Below are 16,445 nucleotides of genomic sequence, written 5' to 3' on the forward strand. Positions count from 1 at the left end.
ATTGCACTTCTATTATTAAAATTGCAGTAGCTGCAATAATATTGTATACCTATGCTGGATTATGTCCTGTAGTGTAGGAGAATCTAGGCCATCTGCCTTTCAATTAAGAGGAAACAAAATATTTGCTACCATGAATGTTCAAGGGGTTCTAGTTTATGAGAAGGGTAATATATCTGCAGTCATTTCCTCTGTGGTTAATCTGTAGATTTTTAAGTTGCTGAAGTAGCCTGGCATAGGAAGCTGGCGTTATGTGGAGTGAACATTTAATAATGGGAAGGGAGTAATAGGAGCAGCTTTGGGTTGCTTATAAAGCTAACTTGACAGTGTCAACGTATAGGCTGCCTTTCCATTTCATAGGTAGATCATATTCACCTGGTCTGGGAAGAGGGATCTGAAGCATCTGCTTTATGATTGTCTTGAACTTAACTGACTCTAGTTTCAGCCTTGAAAAAGAGATTGCATGCTCAGAAGTCTCCGTCCTCCTCTCTCTCCCTTCCTACATTATCAGTTGCTCTGATACAAGATAACACCTCTTAGCTTACATCCTTAAATTATCACAGCCACAGAAACGCTACCAATATTCTGTTGACCTTAACCAGAAACAACTAACTTGCTTTAAAACTTGAAGTTATCATAAAAGTTTAGGTAAATAACACAGATTAAAGGAGGAATTGGGAGGTGCTGGAAACAGAACTGTAAAGCACAGCCTTAGCAAGGGCAGTTACCTTGTGTTGCTGCAAGGAATGGCAGCACTTTTGCCTGTTAGATGATAAAGGAAGAAAAACAAAAGGAATGTCAGTGTTCCAGGAGGAAATAAAAGATGCGTTTTTCAGTGTCAGTTATTAGTATAGGGTAAAAAAAACGAGGATAATGCCTTAGTTGTGCTAAAAATCTTTTGCTTGGTTACTTGATCCTCATGTAGATTCTTATACCTTGTCCAAATTGATTAACAGTCCAAACAACAACTGAATTCAGTGGTGTTCTGAAATGAAATGACAGTTCATCAAAGTTGGCTCAGCCCTCCTTAAAACTTCAGCAGTTTCACACTGTTGGAGCTGCTTTGCAATTATGCTTAAGAGCTTTTCACTAGTATTTCAAAGCTGAAAACATCTGCATAATACAACATTCGATGTTCTATAAATGATTGAATCTGTAAAGAAAGATTTGATTCTAGAGAAGGTTTTTCAAGTGCCAGAAAATATGACTCTGTTCTGACCATTGGTTTACACTGAAAAAAAATGGTTAGTTGTGAAGCTGAGGCTTATATATGTGACAGGTTTGCCACTGTAAACCTGTCCATAAAGGCTTCAGAAAGTGTCACTGTTGTAATACCCTGAATGTACACGGGATCACCAGTTTTCTGATGGTTAAGGATTCTAGGCAAAAGCACTCCCTTGCAATCTGCATAGCACTAAATCATGCTATTGTTGTTTCAAAAAAAATAGAGCTGAGCATATTATAACTCAATTTGTAACTTCTGTCTTCCATTTACAGCCCCTGCCAAGGAGTCCACTCAAGCTGATTCATTTTCGCTTGCTGGGGGTTCCAAATTTGGAGCAGTCCCTGAGAGCTCCTTTGCTTTTGGCTCCCTCAAGCCAGCAAGTGCTTCAGGAGCCGTAGTAGCAAATAGCTCTTCAGCAGATGGCACTCAGTCAAACAAACCTGCTGCAACAACGTCTTCTGCTCCCTCCACAGCCTCTGGCAAATTAGATATCCCTCCAACTAAGCCAGGGGACGCCTTGTTTCCGAGCAATCTATCTGGAGAAACTCTGGGGAGCTTCTCAGGACTGCGTGTTGGTCAAGCAGATGATAATGCCAAAACCACCCCTAAAACACCATCTACCAGTGCTGCAGGAGCACAATCAACTAAAGCATCTACATCACCTTCTGGGTTTGTCTTTGGTCCCCCCCTGGTATTAGGAAAAGCTGGAGAAGCTACTTCAACATCAGTCACGTCAGCTGGCACGGCACCCACCTCCATCAGCACCAGTGCCTCAGGCAGCCTCTTTGGCAATGTTCAGATAACCAGCACAGGGTCTCCTGGGGTATTTAATCTTGGAGGCTCTAGTGGAAACAAACTCAACTTTTCGTTTGGTATTCAGCAAGCAAGCACCATGAGCACATCCACTTCTGCCCCTTCTGCTGTCCCTACTTCAACATCTCTCTCATTTGGGAACTTCTTGAGTTCATCACAAAATGCTGCCCCGGCTGCAACTTCTAATAAGGGTGGAGGAGATGCCAAACTGCTGTCTGCTTCAGAAAAAACATCTGAAAATGAAGCACCTGAGTCTTCACCTACAACAACGCAGGCGCCACAGCCACAGATACAGCTTTCAGAGCCCATGAAAGAGCCCCCCGTGTCTCAGACAGCAGCTGGGGACACCGTGGGCTCCAGTACTGCATCAGTAGCACCTCCCCCTGATGCCATTGCTACTCCTGCTTCCACAAGCGAGCTGAAAGCACCAGTGCCTCCTGCTGCCTCAGCCTCTGTCCCGCAGGATCAGAGCATCTCATTGACAGCCTCTGCAACAACCATTGCCTCTCCTGCAGAAGCAACGAGCACACTGGCTGCTGCTGATGTTCCTACTTGTGTTCAGAGTCCAGCTGTTGGTGCCTCAGTGTTTGTCCCCACCTCTGCAGGCTCCTCAGTGTTCTCTCAGCCTCCAAATTCCAGCTCTTCTGGCTCAGCATTTAGCCAGCCTGCTAGTGATACGACTGCCACTCCTTCCACACCATCTGTTTTTGGCCAACTGCCGGCAGGTACCACAGCATCAGCTCCATTTGGACAACCCACCACTGCCACTGTGACTACACCGGCTGCCAGCACAGGGTTTGGTACTTCTGCATTTGGCACCACCACAACTGGGGGCTTTGGTCAGCCAGCCTTTGGCCAAGCACCGACCTTTGGGCAGCCAGCGAGCAGTTCTTCAAGTGGTTTTACCTTCAACCAGTCTGGATTTGGGACAGTGCCTGCCTTTGGCCAACCAGCAGCTTCCACTGCAGCCTCAAGCAGTGGCAATGTATTTGGAGCATCTTCTAGTGCCAACAGTGCAAGCTCCTTCTCCTTCGGACAGCCATCTGCCAGCACTGGGGGTGGGATGTTTGGACAAAGCAGCACTCTGGTGTTTGGGCAAAGCAGCAGCTTTGGGCAGGGGGGATCTGTCTTTGGGAACACCGCTGCTGTTACTACTACTACATCATCTGCTGGGTTCAGCTTCTGCCAAGCCTCAGGTAAGAGCAAACTCCAGAGACACGCAGTATTCTAGCAGCGTCTGTCACTGGGAAAAGTCAGGCTTCTTTGAATGCTTTTCTTTCCCTCTAGCACTTCTTTTTTTTTTTTTTTTTTTTCCAATTAGTAAGAATAGGAGCTGCAGTGCATGTGGAGGGGAAGTTCATGTTGGAGACCAAAGAAGCTTTTGCTCAGCCTTGATCTCCATTGAACACCACTGAATGTAGGCTTTGCAATCTTGCATTCATCTCAGCTCCCAAGTCTACCTTGGCTTCATTTTGAACTACATGGTGTGCTGTCTGTTGCATAAGAATTGGGTGGGATTCAGCACACCTATAAGATCTCAAACTATTACACTGTGAATTGTTACACTGAAGTACCAAGGTAGCTCTGAGGCTATAATCAGGGGATTGAATGCAGTGCTTCGTTCTGTGCTGTGTCCATGCCACAGTGGCTGTACAGCTGGGTCTGTTATTATATCATGATCTGTCATGGCAAAAAATGTGTTAAGCCCTCAAAATTATGGGTTAGTGAGGAACTAATCTGTTAAATCCACTTTCGTGTTTGGAAGTATCCCAAATTAAATATAGCAGTAACATGACCATCAGCTACCTGTCTATACAATTAAATTGGACACTTGCCCAGACCAAACCTTCTTTGTCAGTCTCCTGTTGTTGTTCACATTGCTGCAATATATTGGGATTTTTTCCGCAGCTTTGTCTGTCCAATCTTCAGAGAGCTTCCAGGGAAAAGTGAAACATACATAGTAATATTAGAGAGCATGTATTTCCAAGGAAGAAAACCTAATTAGGCTCATTTAATTAAAAATGATGGCACTGTAGGCAAAACTTCTTGTTCATTTTAACTACAGTAACAGAGAATAGTTAAACTGGAGGAAATGAACTTGAGAAAGGTGTTCCTAATTATAGAAGCTGCAAGTTTTATTACAGAATGCACATTTAAGTGAACTGGGAAATGGAATGGGGAGTTCTTTTTTTAATCAAAACATTTCATTATCTATAAAAGGAATCTTTAGGTAACAAAGCACAGATCCTTTCTACACAGGGGAAATCAAAATGCTACAGTGCTTATCCATGACTTGCAGCATTATTATAGCAACGTTAAAAAAAAATTCAGTTCTCTCATATTGGTAGCAACAATCCCACAAGTCAAAAGGCCTCTTGTTTATTGGCTTTCAAATACACTGTCAATTGAATTTATTATTTGTTGGCACGTTTCAAATTTTACCAACCTAGATACGTTTGGTAACATCATTTGTATCCTGGTGTTCTGGCATAGGAGATCTGTCCTTCCCTGTTCTGGACTAGTGTTGCCTCCCTGAGTTGCCTTCTATCCTAGAAATAGTTCTGGTGATTAATTTTCCTTTCTTTTCTTGGCAGGTTTTGGTTCTAGCAACACGGGTTCTGTGTTTGGGCAAGCAGCAAATACTGGAGGCATTGTCTTTGGGCAGGCAAGTATTTATTGCATTTGCAGAAATAAGAGAATGTTATTACATACAGTGGATTTGTTCAGGGTGCTCTACCTGCTTCTAGTATAAAAGGTGGAATTTGATGTGGTCAGTAGAAGTTTTCTCAGGTTCTACTGAAGGTATTTGCTAATGTAGGAGGCACCAAAACTGTATCTGCATGTTTTCCAAGGAGTGTGCAGAGACAAGCATCTAATCGCGGGGGAGATAACGTGGGGATGGAGTATAAACCTGCCTTTATTCCTTGGACAAAATAGAGTGTTTTTCAAAGGCATACTTTGTTCTGTAGATGAGATGTGAGACTTAAGTCAGATTTCATTGTGCTATGTGTTTGAAGAGTCTGCTTGCTGGTTCTTCAGTGCTTGGTACACTCAGAGGGTTGGGAAAGTCACCCCTGGGGGCATGTGCTGCTTTGACTTTGTTCAGATCCCCATTCTTGCCCTTCTTGTGTCCTAGCAGTCGTCCTCTTCCACTGGAGGCCTGTTTGGATCTGGAAGTGGTGGGAGAGGTGGAGGCTTCTTCAGTGGTTTGGGAGGAAAGCCAAGTCAGGATGCAGCCAATAAGAATCCTTTTGGTTCCTCCAGTGGAGGATTTGGATCGGCAGCTTCCCAGAGTAAGTGAAGAAAACAAGAATACAAAATGCACTCTGACTCCCATCTGCTTTGTGATCCCATCTGCTTTTCTGCTGTTCTTTGTCTTTGAGTAAATTCTCTGTTGACATGAAAGGCTTGTAGGGATAACAGAGGCAGACAAGACAGTATGTGTGATGTGTTCTTCTGCAGTTTTCCTTCTAGGTTTATGGAAAATAAGTAGGGCAGCAATTGCAACAAACAAGCAAAGGGGAGAAATACAAATATTTATGTTCTTCGTGGAATTCTGTGACCAAAATGCTTTTTAAAATCAAATACTCTAAATTCTTGTCACTGAATGTCTGCTTCCAACTTAGTTGAAGTTAGGAAGCTTTTCCTTGCACTCTAAAAAAAAGTCATTGCATCTCATACGTAAGTGAAACCAAGCCAATGTATGTGATGGACAGCAGTTTCTTCAGCTTCCTGTCCTTGACACGAGTGTCTTTTTGCAGCACATATAACACATTTGATCAAAACTTGCTGCATGGATAAGCTCTCAGTTATTGCCTAGGATATATCAATTTTTTTTTTACTCGCATATTTGTAGTTAAGAAAAATAAATACACTCAGTAATTGTTCTGGAGGTGCAGTCCCTTTTGATAAGGAAGCAGAGCTGTAGAGTTCCTTTTATCAGTTCTTATCCAGATTTGATAAAACGGTGTGGGTTACTTCCAGGGAGGTGGGTGTCTGCCCAACTTTTGTGATGCTCATAAAGAAATTGTCTTGAAGTTCTCTTTAAGAGAAGGAACTCAGTGCTTGGCCTTCCTTTTGCCCTGGTTGCCAGCTAGCAGGCATCACTTCACATGGGTGTTGTAGTTCAATTGATCTGCACATGAAGTGCCAAACCAACCTTCCCACATGTTGCTTCTCATCCAGCCTAGCAACCTCACAAAAGAAGGCAGGGGAAGTATTAAGAGTACAGCAAGGTATCCCCAGGTTCCTTTGCAAGAAGGACTTTAAAGGGTCTGTTAGGAATCCTTTCTTAGAAGCTCTAAACAATTAACTGTTAATGCAAGGATCGATCACTGCCCACTAATGTAAAGATCTATTTTTATTGCCAGACTTGGATTAAAAACACATTAGTCTTGAGATTACCAGGCTTAATAGGTCTTGGTAGTACTCTAAGATTTGTGCTGAAGTGCATATGTGCTGTTCTGTGCTGTAGCAATTAGTTTGAGGCTCACTCATGCCTTCTGTTCACAGCTTTTGCAGATCTACTTTCCTTATCTATATCTGTATGCCACAGAAGCTGCTGATAACTATTTCTTAGCTGTGGCTTTTGTTTCGAAGAGACTGCCCAGCTTTTTTATTTCATCACTTGCGAATTGGATTTGACAGAGGGGAAAGCAGGAGGGGTGGAGCCCAGCAGCAAGAAAGCATGAAGTGGGGAAGCAGTGGCTAAGGTGTAAAAGTAGAGGAACAAAGGAAAGCTGTAGAATTAGCAGTGTGTGGCTAAAAGTGGCATTTAAAGCATTGTGAGAGCAAATCTATTGCTTTTATTGCCTCTTTAATGAGCCACTGAGATTGTTTGATGGTTGAGATCAGTCCTCAATCCTTGTTAACTTAGTCTTCCTTTATTGCAGTATTGGGTTTTGTGATAAATAAAATGCATGGTTCACCAGGGAAAGGTTTCAGCTGTTCTCCCTTTGCCTACTAGATGCTCAGATTCTCTGTAGCCTCATGAAAGACAAAAACTTGGGTCACCTCTGTGGGGCTGGCAAAGTGTGGCTCCTGCTTTAAGGCCCTGTAATTCTAACTGTCAAATAACTGTGTTAAGAAATACTGGCCATTGCCATGAGAACAGAGTCTGTAGTTGTAGTGAATGGATATTTGTTGTTGTCAAGAAAAGCTGTTGGGTTGCTCTGATTTCTCACGGGAGTGACTGAGTTCTACTGACTGCAGTGTGTCAGTATCATCTGACAAATCATCTGTCACTGGGATGTGCTAGGAATCTCAATATCGTGACCCTACTGTTATTCATTAAGACTGCAATAATAAAGTGCTCTTAGTGGTCCATGAGTTCCAGAGTGGCTTGGTAGAACTACAAACCCCCAAAGAAATGGAGAAAACAGCTTACCTCTGCTCTTTCCTGTGCTTGAGGACTGGGGAAGTTAAAGGGGTTTCCTTTTCTCCTGACCCAGCAATGAAGTGTGGTACAGAATGTTGTGTGTTATGAGCTTCACAAGTAACCTTCATCTCCCCAGATTCTTCCAGTTTATTTGGGAACAGTGGAGCCAAGGCCTTTGGATTTGGCAACTCATCTTTTGGAGACCAGAAACCTACAGGCACTTTCAGCTCTGGCGGTGGCAGCGTGGCATCTCAAGGCTTTGGGTTCTCTAGTCCAACCAAAGCAGGTACTTTGTTAACCCACTCTCTATGAGCACTCATGTTTGTGTGAGCTATTTGGTGGAGCATTCTGCTTTTTTATGTCTATACCAAGCCTGGGCTTTTTTTTATTTGTGCAGGAAATGTCTGTGGACAATTAATCAGTACGTGTTACTAGCATTGCTTTTTAAGCTGTAAGTAGCAACCCTAGTGTATTTAACTGGTGGATCCAAGACAGAAGTTTACAATCTACTGTGCAAGAACATCAAGTAAACTGTGTTTTCACTGGTTCATTCCAGAAATTCCCATTGTGGTTTAAAGGCAGGGACCTGTGTGAATTAGTGCTGGTCTTACTTAGTGTACAATTTAAATACAGGCTATGGAATTGAACAGATTTTTCCTCTTGTAGATGCTTCCTTGGAAAATTATATTCCAAACTTCAGTCTGGGTTTTGTAACCCTTTTTGTTCCCATTTTTTCATGTGAGTGAATGCACAGGTTTCTACTTTGGGATAGCTTCCTCCATGACGTGGGTATCAGACATGCTTCAGCTCCCTCTCTTGGGAAATGAGCTGTTGGTTCTACTGATTGAATTAACTTAATAAAATATAGAGAATTTCAGTCTTTTTTTTTTTTTACTGTCACCTGCCCCCCCCTCAAATTTTGCTCTGCACTCACTACTTGCATGTTTCACTTTTTTCTCCACTATTTGTTAACATGAATTGCAAAAGAAAGCATATCCCTAGCAAAGCTTCAGCCCCTCCAATAAATACTCTAACTTCCTAGAGCTAGGGGTAATGAGATAGCTGATCTATGTTTAAATAATTCAGGCCTAGCGTTTATTTTTTCCAGACCTTTTGTGTTTACAGCCAAACAGTATCCATTACCTTGACATGGAATAGAATTTCACCCAGGGTATTAAAATGTGTGGTGCTATCCCAGTCCTCAGCCCTAGTCAAACAAAAGAGCAGGTGTCCTTCACATTCCACAGTCTCAATTAGAAACAGGCCAGTAATATCAGTAGATGAACATAGAATAGTGTAGAAGTCTGTTCAGAGCTCTAGAAGGCAGTATCTTTTTCTTTTTTTATAACAGTGAAAGCATCTCTGTTCCCTGTTGTATGTATGATTACTGAAACTTAGTTACTGTGCATGCTTGCTGTCTCAATTAAGATTCTGGTCTTTATACACAAAGCAGGTAGAGATCCTGCCTCACTGTGCAAGCATGAATGATATGTTACCACCCTGGATATATTACCAGCCCTGGAGGATGAGTTGATTTCATGTTTGCATGTTCAGGAGGCCCTGAATGTGGTCTTCTGTGGGTAGTCTCTTAATTTGTATAGTGTTTTTTACACCTATTCAGGCAGTTTTCCTATTCACCTCTTTTGTAACAAATCATCCTGCAGTCTGGAAGCTTTGCAGCAATCAGTTTTGTTTGTTTAGATGATGAACAAGATGAACACTCCATTGTAGAGATTGTCTAGTTGGAAATGTAGTTTTCTTCTTTCTTTATTTCTTTCTTCGCTGTTGTTTACTTTATATTCTTGTCTTTTTTTGTTGTTTTTTTGCCTCTGTTTTGCTCAGGTGGCTTCGGTGCTGCTCCAGTGTTTGGCAGCCCTCCCACTTTTGGGGGATCCCCTGGGTTTGGAGGGGTGCCAGCATTCGGTTCAGCCCCAACCTTTTCAAGCCCTCTGGGCTCGACGGGAGGCAAAGTGTTCGGCGAGGGCACAGCAGCAGCCAGCGCCGGAGGATTTGGGTAAGCCAACGTGGGGCCAGGGTTTGGGAAAGTAATCTCCTTGCATTACAGCTCCTCCTGTGCTTGGTTACCTCTCCAGCAGGGTAAAGGCTTTAATTGGCATAAAGCAAAAGCCTTTGCCCCAGAGGATATAATATCTGATGGGGAATGTGAGTGATCTTGCATGTGTGTAAGTGAAGGCAGGAGGATTTTCTGTGTGCACACTTGATGTGTTCGCTTGGAGACCTACAATTTAAGCCAAGCAAGGAAAGTAACAAATACCGTCTGTGACGCTGTGGAGCCACCCAATCCACCTGTGAGATTTGGGCTAGAGATACTCATGAGAATTCAGTCTGTCCTCTCACCTTTGGAGTGTGGGATGGAGGTACCTGTAACAGCCTGCAGTCCCAGTGTGAGTTGTGTTTATCTCACACTGATCATTTTTTTCGTGTTTCTTTATCTCTTAAGTTTGTGCTTGGCACCAGAGCAGGTAAGCACTTCATTCCTTCTTTAGCTCAGCAAATACAGAAGTTCAGACCTTACAAAGCAACTTCTGCAGTAGGCAGCAAATCCACCTCTTCAGCATTGTGCCACCTGCAAGCATCTCACCTGCACATCCTAAAGTTATATCCAGATTTATTTGACCCAATTAGAAAAAAGGAAACCGGTCATCTTCCCAGTCTTAGTGCTTACACATTTCGCAAGTGTTTGTCTTTGGTTTCAGGATGAACTGCCATTATGTAGAACATCCTGCAGTGTACTTGTGAATTCCCCCGTGAGGTTGGTTAGATACCCATCTGCCAGGGCACCCTCGAGCTGTGGGAGGCCTCAGCTAGATTCTTCAGCAGCACCCTGAACTCTGGTGCAGCAGATTGGAAATTCCCTTTGGAAAGGGTAAAAACAGCTTAATTAGATCCCCACAAAAATGACATGCTCGTAGAGATGTCAGCACTTTAATCAAGTGATACCTTCTTCACTTCCATCTCTCATGCTATGCTGCATGATTTTTGTACTGAAACTGAATGCACTCAAAATCCCCAGGCAACTTTACAAGTCCTGCCATAAAGTGATAGTTCAGAGTGTGATTTAGTCCTGTGCAGGACTTCCTTTCCGCCTTCCTCTGTAGGAGAGAGTTTAAAAATCACAATTCCAGTGCAATTACTTGCCAGTTCCTTCTAACTTAAATACATGATTCATTGTTCCTTCAATTCTGAAGAATCTGCATCCCTTGGTAAATGACTTAGGTATCAAAAATAGAAACCACTACACTTTTTTAAACAGTCTGAAATTCTGACTGTTTGTGAGCAAATAAGGTTTTGCTTTCATAAACTAACCTCAAGTGCCTCTCAATCGTGCTTTATGTCGGAGCTTCACAAAAGACCTGAACATCTGGGTGAGATGGGTTAGCTTCAGTTGTTCCCAGGCAATGACTGGATCTCATGTCCTCTGTATGTTAAATAAACAAACGATCTCTCCACAGCTTAAGCTGTTTTCCTGCTTGCACGACGCTCAGCCTTTTTCAACAGGCTTGCTCATGTGGTTGCAGCTGGAAGAAGCACTTTGAACCACGCTTCCTTGTCGCTGTTTTCACCACCGCTTCCTGTCAGACATGATTTGTGTGTTTAGTGGCATAGTCCTGAGGAGACAGAGCACTGTAAAACCCTCTTGTTCTTCACTGCATATCCTCACCTCGCTCCTTTTCTAAAAGAACAACAAAACCTGTTCTCCCTTTGCTGGGAAATCCACATCCATGGTTCTGAACTGATGCTGCCTGCAAGTTACGTGGGCAGGAGCCAGCCCAGGATTGGTAAATGAGGCCAAAGCTGCAAAGTCACTGGGCTGCCCTGTTGTAATGCAGTGTGTGGGGCAGTGTGCACAGTCGACTGTGTAGAGTAGGAGAGGTGATGTCCTTCAGCAGGTGAATTGCTTGTCACACTGCTGCAAGGACTGTCCTTTATTTGGAGAGATATGTTTTGATATTTTTGTTGCTTTTCTTTTCCCTTTTTTTTATTTTTTTAATTCTCTACTAGATCTGGATGGATGGAGAGGTGGGTTAATGCGCTGTCGCTTCCTATTTTAAGTCAGAAATGACAAGAGTGCATTTGAAGCACAGCCTTGCAAAGCTAGAATGCTATTCAACGTGGCTGGCAGCCTGCTCAGGGGAGGGCTGGTACTGGGTTGGTGTTAGCAGCGCTTGTCATCTGAATATTTTGTGTCTGTATTTTGCCTGGTTTAAGAGAGAAACGCCTGAAGCTTCTGTTTGAGTGCTCCTCTAGCATTCAGGTCTGGAAGAAGTGTACGTGGGGGGTAGAGAGCCATAATGCATATCATGGTCTCATTAGCGTGTCATGCTGATAGCTCTACAATGCTTGGTTGGATGGAGTGGGTGGAGAAAAGAGATCAATTTCCATATATAAAAATGTTTCTTATTTCAGTTTTCAAAAGCTGTTAGGGAAATAATCCAGAGGTGTGGTGGGGAAGTGGCCAAGTAGGTGCAGGTCCTCAGGGAAGCAGTAGAGCTTCCAAATGGGCTGGAGAGAGAAAGAATCTGGGAAGTCTGCAGGCCGTTTGTGTGGCAGTAGGTAGGAGACTGTCTGAAAGCTGGGAGTCTGAGTTGTGCACCTGGGCTCTGCTTTGTGTCCTGGCCTTGAGCAACCTGAAGTAAATCGCTGTTTGCTGCCCTGATTGTGAAATACAACAGTGCTGTACTTTTTGAGCTTTAACGGTGAATGTTACTCAGAGGTGAGTTAAGGTCTTCCACTTGATGGCTGGTGGTGGCATTGCCAAGCACTTGAAAATGTTCTTGGTGTAAGTATGAACATATTTGCCCATCTGCCAGGTGGACATTAGGGAAGGGGGCTGTGCAGACATTCCCACTTGCAGCAGTCCTTCCTACATCAAGGAAATCCATTTCCAGAATGTACAATCATTTGTATCTTTGATATCACTCTACTGATGTATCCTTGTTTAAAGAGCGTGCTGTTTTCATTGTGGGGACAAACTCTCACTATGAGTGAGAATGAGCTTGCAAACACAAATTTTCTCTTTTGAACTGCAGGTTTGGTGGTACCAGTAACAACACAGCATCGTTTGGCACGTTAGCAAATCAGAATACCCCAACGTTTGGATCGCTGTCACAGCAGAGTACTGGTTTTGGCACACAGAGCAGTGGATTCTCTGCTTTTGGGACAGGTGGAGGAGGTAGGAGAAACTACTATAACAAGTCTAACAGGTCCCACATCTCCAGGTTTCACTGGAACTCAACTGTAATTGCTCAGCTCCCCATTAAAAATAGAGCATGGTCCTCCTATATAGGCAATGTGGCCTGGAGAAGTCATTGCAGAGATTAATCTGACTTAATCTCATGATTCCATCACTTGCTGCTTTGCATGTGAATAAATTGCTCTTCTTTATACTACACCTGATTATTGCTTTTCACCCAAATTACTCTTCTTCATACTTCACTGCTTTTCACCCCTTTTTGTGGAGTTGCTGTTCTCAAACAAAAATATTGAGAAGCAGTAAATATCCTTCGGTGCCATGTGCGTGAATAGCTGTATGCAAGCAAAGAATGCATGCTGCCAAATTGAGCTAGAGCACCAACAGCCAGGTTTTTTTACCTGATGAAGCTTGGTGAAGCTGTAGCAATTTACACAGGGCAGAGAAGAGAGCCTTTGAGAATGAACACATACGTTCACTGGTGGCCTGCCACCCTGGCTTGCATTAAGCTCCATCCTCAAAAAGCAGCCCTCTTATTTTTGTGGGGAGGTGAATGAAGCAGGTTCATTGTATGCAGTTGGTGCTAATGAATGAAGCTAGCAGATTAGCAGTGAAAGCACAGCCCTCCCAGGAGCTGAGCCAAGTCACTTTTCTTCTAGATGGAGATTTGACTTCCATTGTTTGGGCATCGCTTTCCCTGGTCTAAGGCAGGAAAGAAATGTTTCTCTATTGGTGTGCAGGAGGGAACATGTACTATGCATCTTAAGCATTCACTTCTAACCATGATTTTTCTATTTTTACCTTTCTTTCAGGGTTTGGGTTTGGATCGACTAACACGTAAGTACCATCTCATGTCTAATTCTTCATCAAGAGTACAAATAGAACCAGAATAAAACAGTTGAGTGGTGTACGAGAACAAGTGTTGAAAGCAGCAGTAACATAAGTTCTGATTTCCTTTTGAATGTCAGTGCAGAGGGCTAATAGTCCGTGCTCTGTGTGCTTTCCAGTGAGGTAAATTGTTCGTAGAGGAGAGGGTTTTCAGTTAGGTCACACTCATCCCCAGCCTCATCCCTCTGCCTCTCGAGCGATGTGTGTGCTCAAGCTGTGCGTGCGAATCAGGCATCTACTCCATTTGTCAGGTTGAAAGAGGGTGTGAAATAAATCAGTTCCTTTCTGGCTGAATTGAGATGGTGATTTACAGCTGAAGAACTGAACTGAGAACTGAGGTTAACACTGTGATCCACTCTGCCACTGAATTGATGGGTTACTTTTAGCAAGACTCTTAAACTTTGTTTCCCTACCAAGTAGAACATTTCTCTCTCTGGATGGTAAGCTTTAGAGTGAGCACAATTATATCTAGCAGTATGTATTGATGCAGTGTCAAGTAAAAGATGCTGGAAATACCAGTACATTCCCATAATAAGCTTCTGATGCTCAGGACTCTGGAAGTCTCTTTGAGATCTGATCTGCTAAATTAATTCTGCCTGAGGGAAATTCCAGCACTCACTGCTGTGTTCTTTTTTTTCTTTCTGCTCCACAGATCTTCCTCTGGATTTAGCGGATGGAGAAGCTAAGAACATCCTGAACTCTCCTGCAGAACTGTGCTGTAGCTCCTACGTTCATGAGTCACCTGTGTGATCAATATCCATACAGCTTTTTGTTTAAATACAAAATGTCAGACTTTTTTTTCCCCTTAAATATCCTTATTTTTATGCAGCAACTATCCTTGTTCTGTATTAAACAATTTTATCTGTCTTTATGCTACTTGTGTTGGAAGGGCTTATCTCATGAAGAAACAAACACGTGTAAAGTGTGATTGCCAGCCCTGTGCTCATAGCTTACTGTTAGCTTTGCTTTTTGTTGCCCTTCCCTATGCCCAGACAAAGGAGTAAGTAGCTCAAGTTGGTTTCGGATACAAACCAGCACATTTTTCATTGAAGTAAATGATTGATTATCCTTGGCTCTTAAGAAGGAGCTGAAGCTTGCCCTGCTAATTTTAAGTATAGGATGGGGCGCATGCTTATCTCACTGAAGTGCTAAATCTGAGTCATGTGTGAGCCAGAGGCTTAGCAGAGAAATAGGAAATTATCTGGGAAGAAACTGGCAGCGTGCAGAGCACGTTCCCATGGCAGTAACATTCAGCAGAGAAGTGGGAAGTAAAAGCTTTCTTATTTTTACCTTCCTCTAAATTTGACAGAACTCCGAGTTCTAATTTCTGGTTATAGGGAAAACTTGTGGACCTTGAAGGAGAAGTGTGACCTCCATCCAGAGGCATCCGTGATTCTGCAGCTCGTGGCTTTGGCTGCTGGTTTCCACTGTCAGTTCTGTTGTTGTTTTCTAACATGTATGAGATTGTACTGCTTCCCTGTAGCTCTTGAATTCGGTCAGTAACATTTGTGAAATTCTCATATGTTTGCACTCAAACATACCAAGCAAATGCTATAAAGAATGCCCCGAAGGCATTTTGGACAAATGCTTTTTCTATTTGATGCATCTGACCTCCACGAAACCTCTAAATGATGTAATGGGCTTTTGTTGCACTGTGAGAAACACGTTTGAAAGAATGGCTTATGTATTACTGGAATACATGCAGATTGGATGGGTTTATCTTGTTGGTCCTAATAGGACGTTTTGGGTTACTTCTGCTTTTTCTATTTTCAGCAGAAACATTCTAAAGTTTCATTTTCTGAATAGCACACAATATGATAGCAAGTGTCATTTTTGGGTCTGGTTGGCAAGTGGGCATGCGATCCTTTTTTGGACTTGTAAATAGTTGATAATTGCTTGTTTTCACATCCAATATTATAAACCAAATTCTTACACCTGTCAGCAGCTCCTGAAGCAGTCATTCTTTCTCGAGTCGACCTAAACATTAGCGTTCAACCTGACTCCTGTCCTAGCTGAGGGAAGGATCCTTCGTCTGCACCCAGGGATGACGTGAGTTGGGTTCCCTTTAAAAAGGAAGACCACTGAAATGCAGTGAATATCGTGCACAGGGAGGGCTTATATTTAGATGAGGAGGGGCTTTGCAAGCCTGTAGGCTGTAAGGCTCTCATGTGTAGCCTGGATTTCTGAACATGGGCATGCTGTGTGCTGTATGAGAGGCAGTGCTGCTGGGATGGCTTTGTTTTTAGCCTTTCCTGCTAATGGAAGAGTGTGGGTGCTGGCAGCCCTGGAGTCACAGTGCCAAAGCTGAGAATGTTTTCTGAAAGGTGCTGGTTTGGAGAATGGAAGGAAAAGCAGCAGAGCTCGAAGCGTGCCCTCCCCATGCGTCCTCCTTGACCGCACGTTTCCTAAGGCCTGGAGGTGATTCTGCTGTTCTGTTTTCCTTCCTCTTTATAAATAGCAGCTGGCCTGTACGACTGACCTTAAATTCTTGGTGTTAATCTCACATGGCTGTGGCATGCAACACCTCCTCGCAAGGCCGTATCAGCTGTGCTCCCCCAGATAGCCAGCATAGAGAAGACCGGCTGGGTAAGAATGCAGTGTTGGCACAGTGAGCCATTTCAAGTTTCTTTTTTGGAATGATGGGAGCAGTTGGGGGTTGTCCCTGCTGTGCTGCTTGCTGACTGTTTAACTCCTCTTCCCTTTGCGAGAGAGAGGCTCTGCTAATGACTGCAGATGCTGGTCGAGCACACGAGTTGCTCTCTCGCAACGCTTCCAAAATCGTGGCTGAAACAAGCCAACCCCTGAACCACCTGCCCTTGGGGAATGGGTGCTGCTCCTGGTTTCCATAGCAGCTGCTGGAGGAGCTGAGCAGCACTGGAAGGCAGATCGTGACCATGAGCCTACAGGAACATGCACAAAGCAAAGTCAACTTC

General features: G+C 43.4%; 1 protein-coding gene across 3 annotated transcripts in view; it reads left to right on the forward strand.

The window, feature by feature from the left end:
- The window catches only part of NUP214 (nucleoporin 214), a 40,348-nt gene extending 24,895 nt beyond the window's left edge, over positions 1 to 15,453 (forward strand). For 2 of the 3 annotated variants that reach the window (XM_010720905.4, XM_010720907.4), the window contains 8 exons: positions 1,495 to 3,231; positions 4,630 to 4,700; positions 5,172 to 5,328; positions 7,549 to 7,698; positions 9,255 to 9,426; positions 12,464 to 12,606; positions 13,437 to 13,461; positions 14,165 to 15,453. In XM_010720905.4, the coding sequence (XP_010719207.2) occupies positions 1,495 to 3,231; positions 4,630 to 4,700; positions 5,172 to 5,328; positions 7,549 to 7,698; positions 9,255 to 9,426; positions 12,464 to 12,606; positions 13,437 to 13,461; positions 14,165 to 14,198 (2,489 nt within the window). In that variant the 3' untranslated portion in view covers positions 14,199 to 15,453. The remainder of the gene's footprint in view (positions 1 to 1,494; positions 3,232 to 4,629; positions 4,701 to 5,171; positions 5,329 to 7,548; positions 7,699 to 9,254; positions 9,427 to 12,463; positions 12,607 to 13,436; positions 13,462 to 14,164) is intronic. The other variant, XM_010720906.4, reaches the window with a different exon arrangement.
- Positions 15,454 to 16,445: the final 992 nt, after the last annotated feature.

Source organism: Meleagris gallopavo, chromosome 19 (assembly GCF_905368555.1).
Source record: "Meleagris gallopavo chromosome 19, MGAL_WU_HG_1.1, whole genome shotgun sequence".
In the NCBI taxonomy this organism is placed as follows: domain Eukaryota; kingdom Metazoa; phylum Chordata; class Aves; order Galliformes; family Phasianidae; genus Meleagris; species Meleagris gallopavo.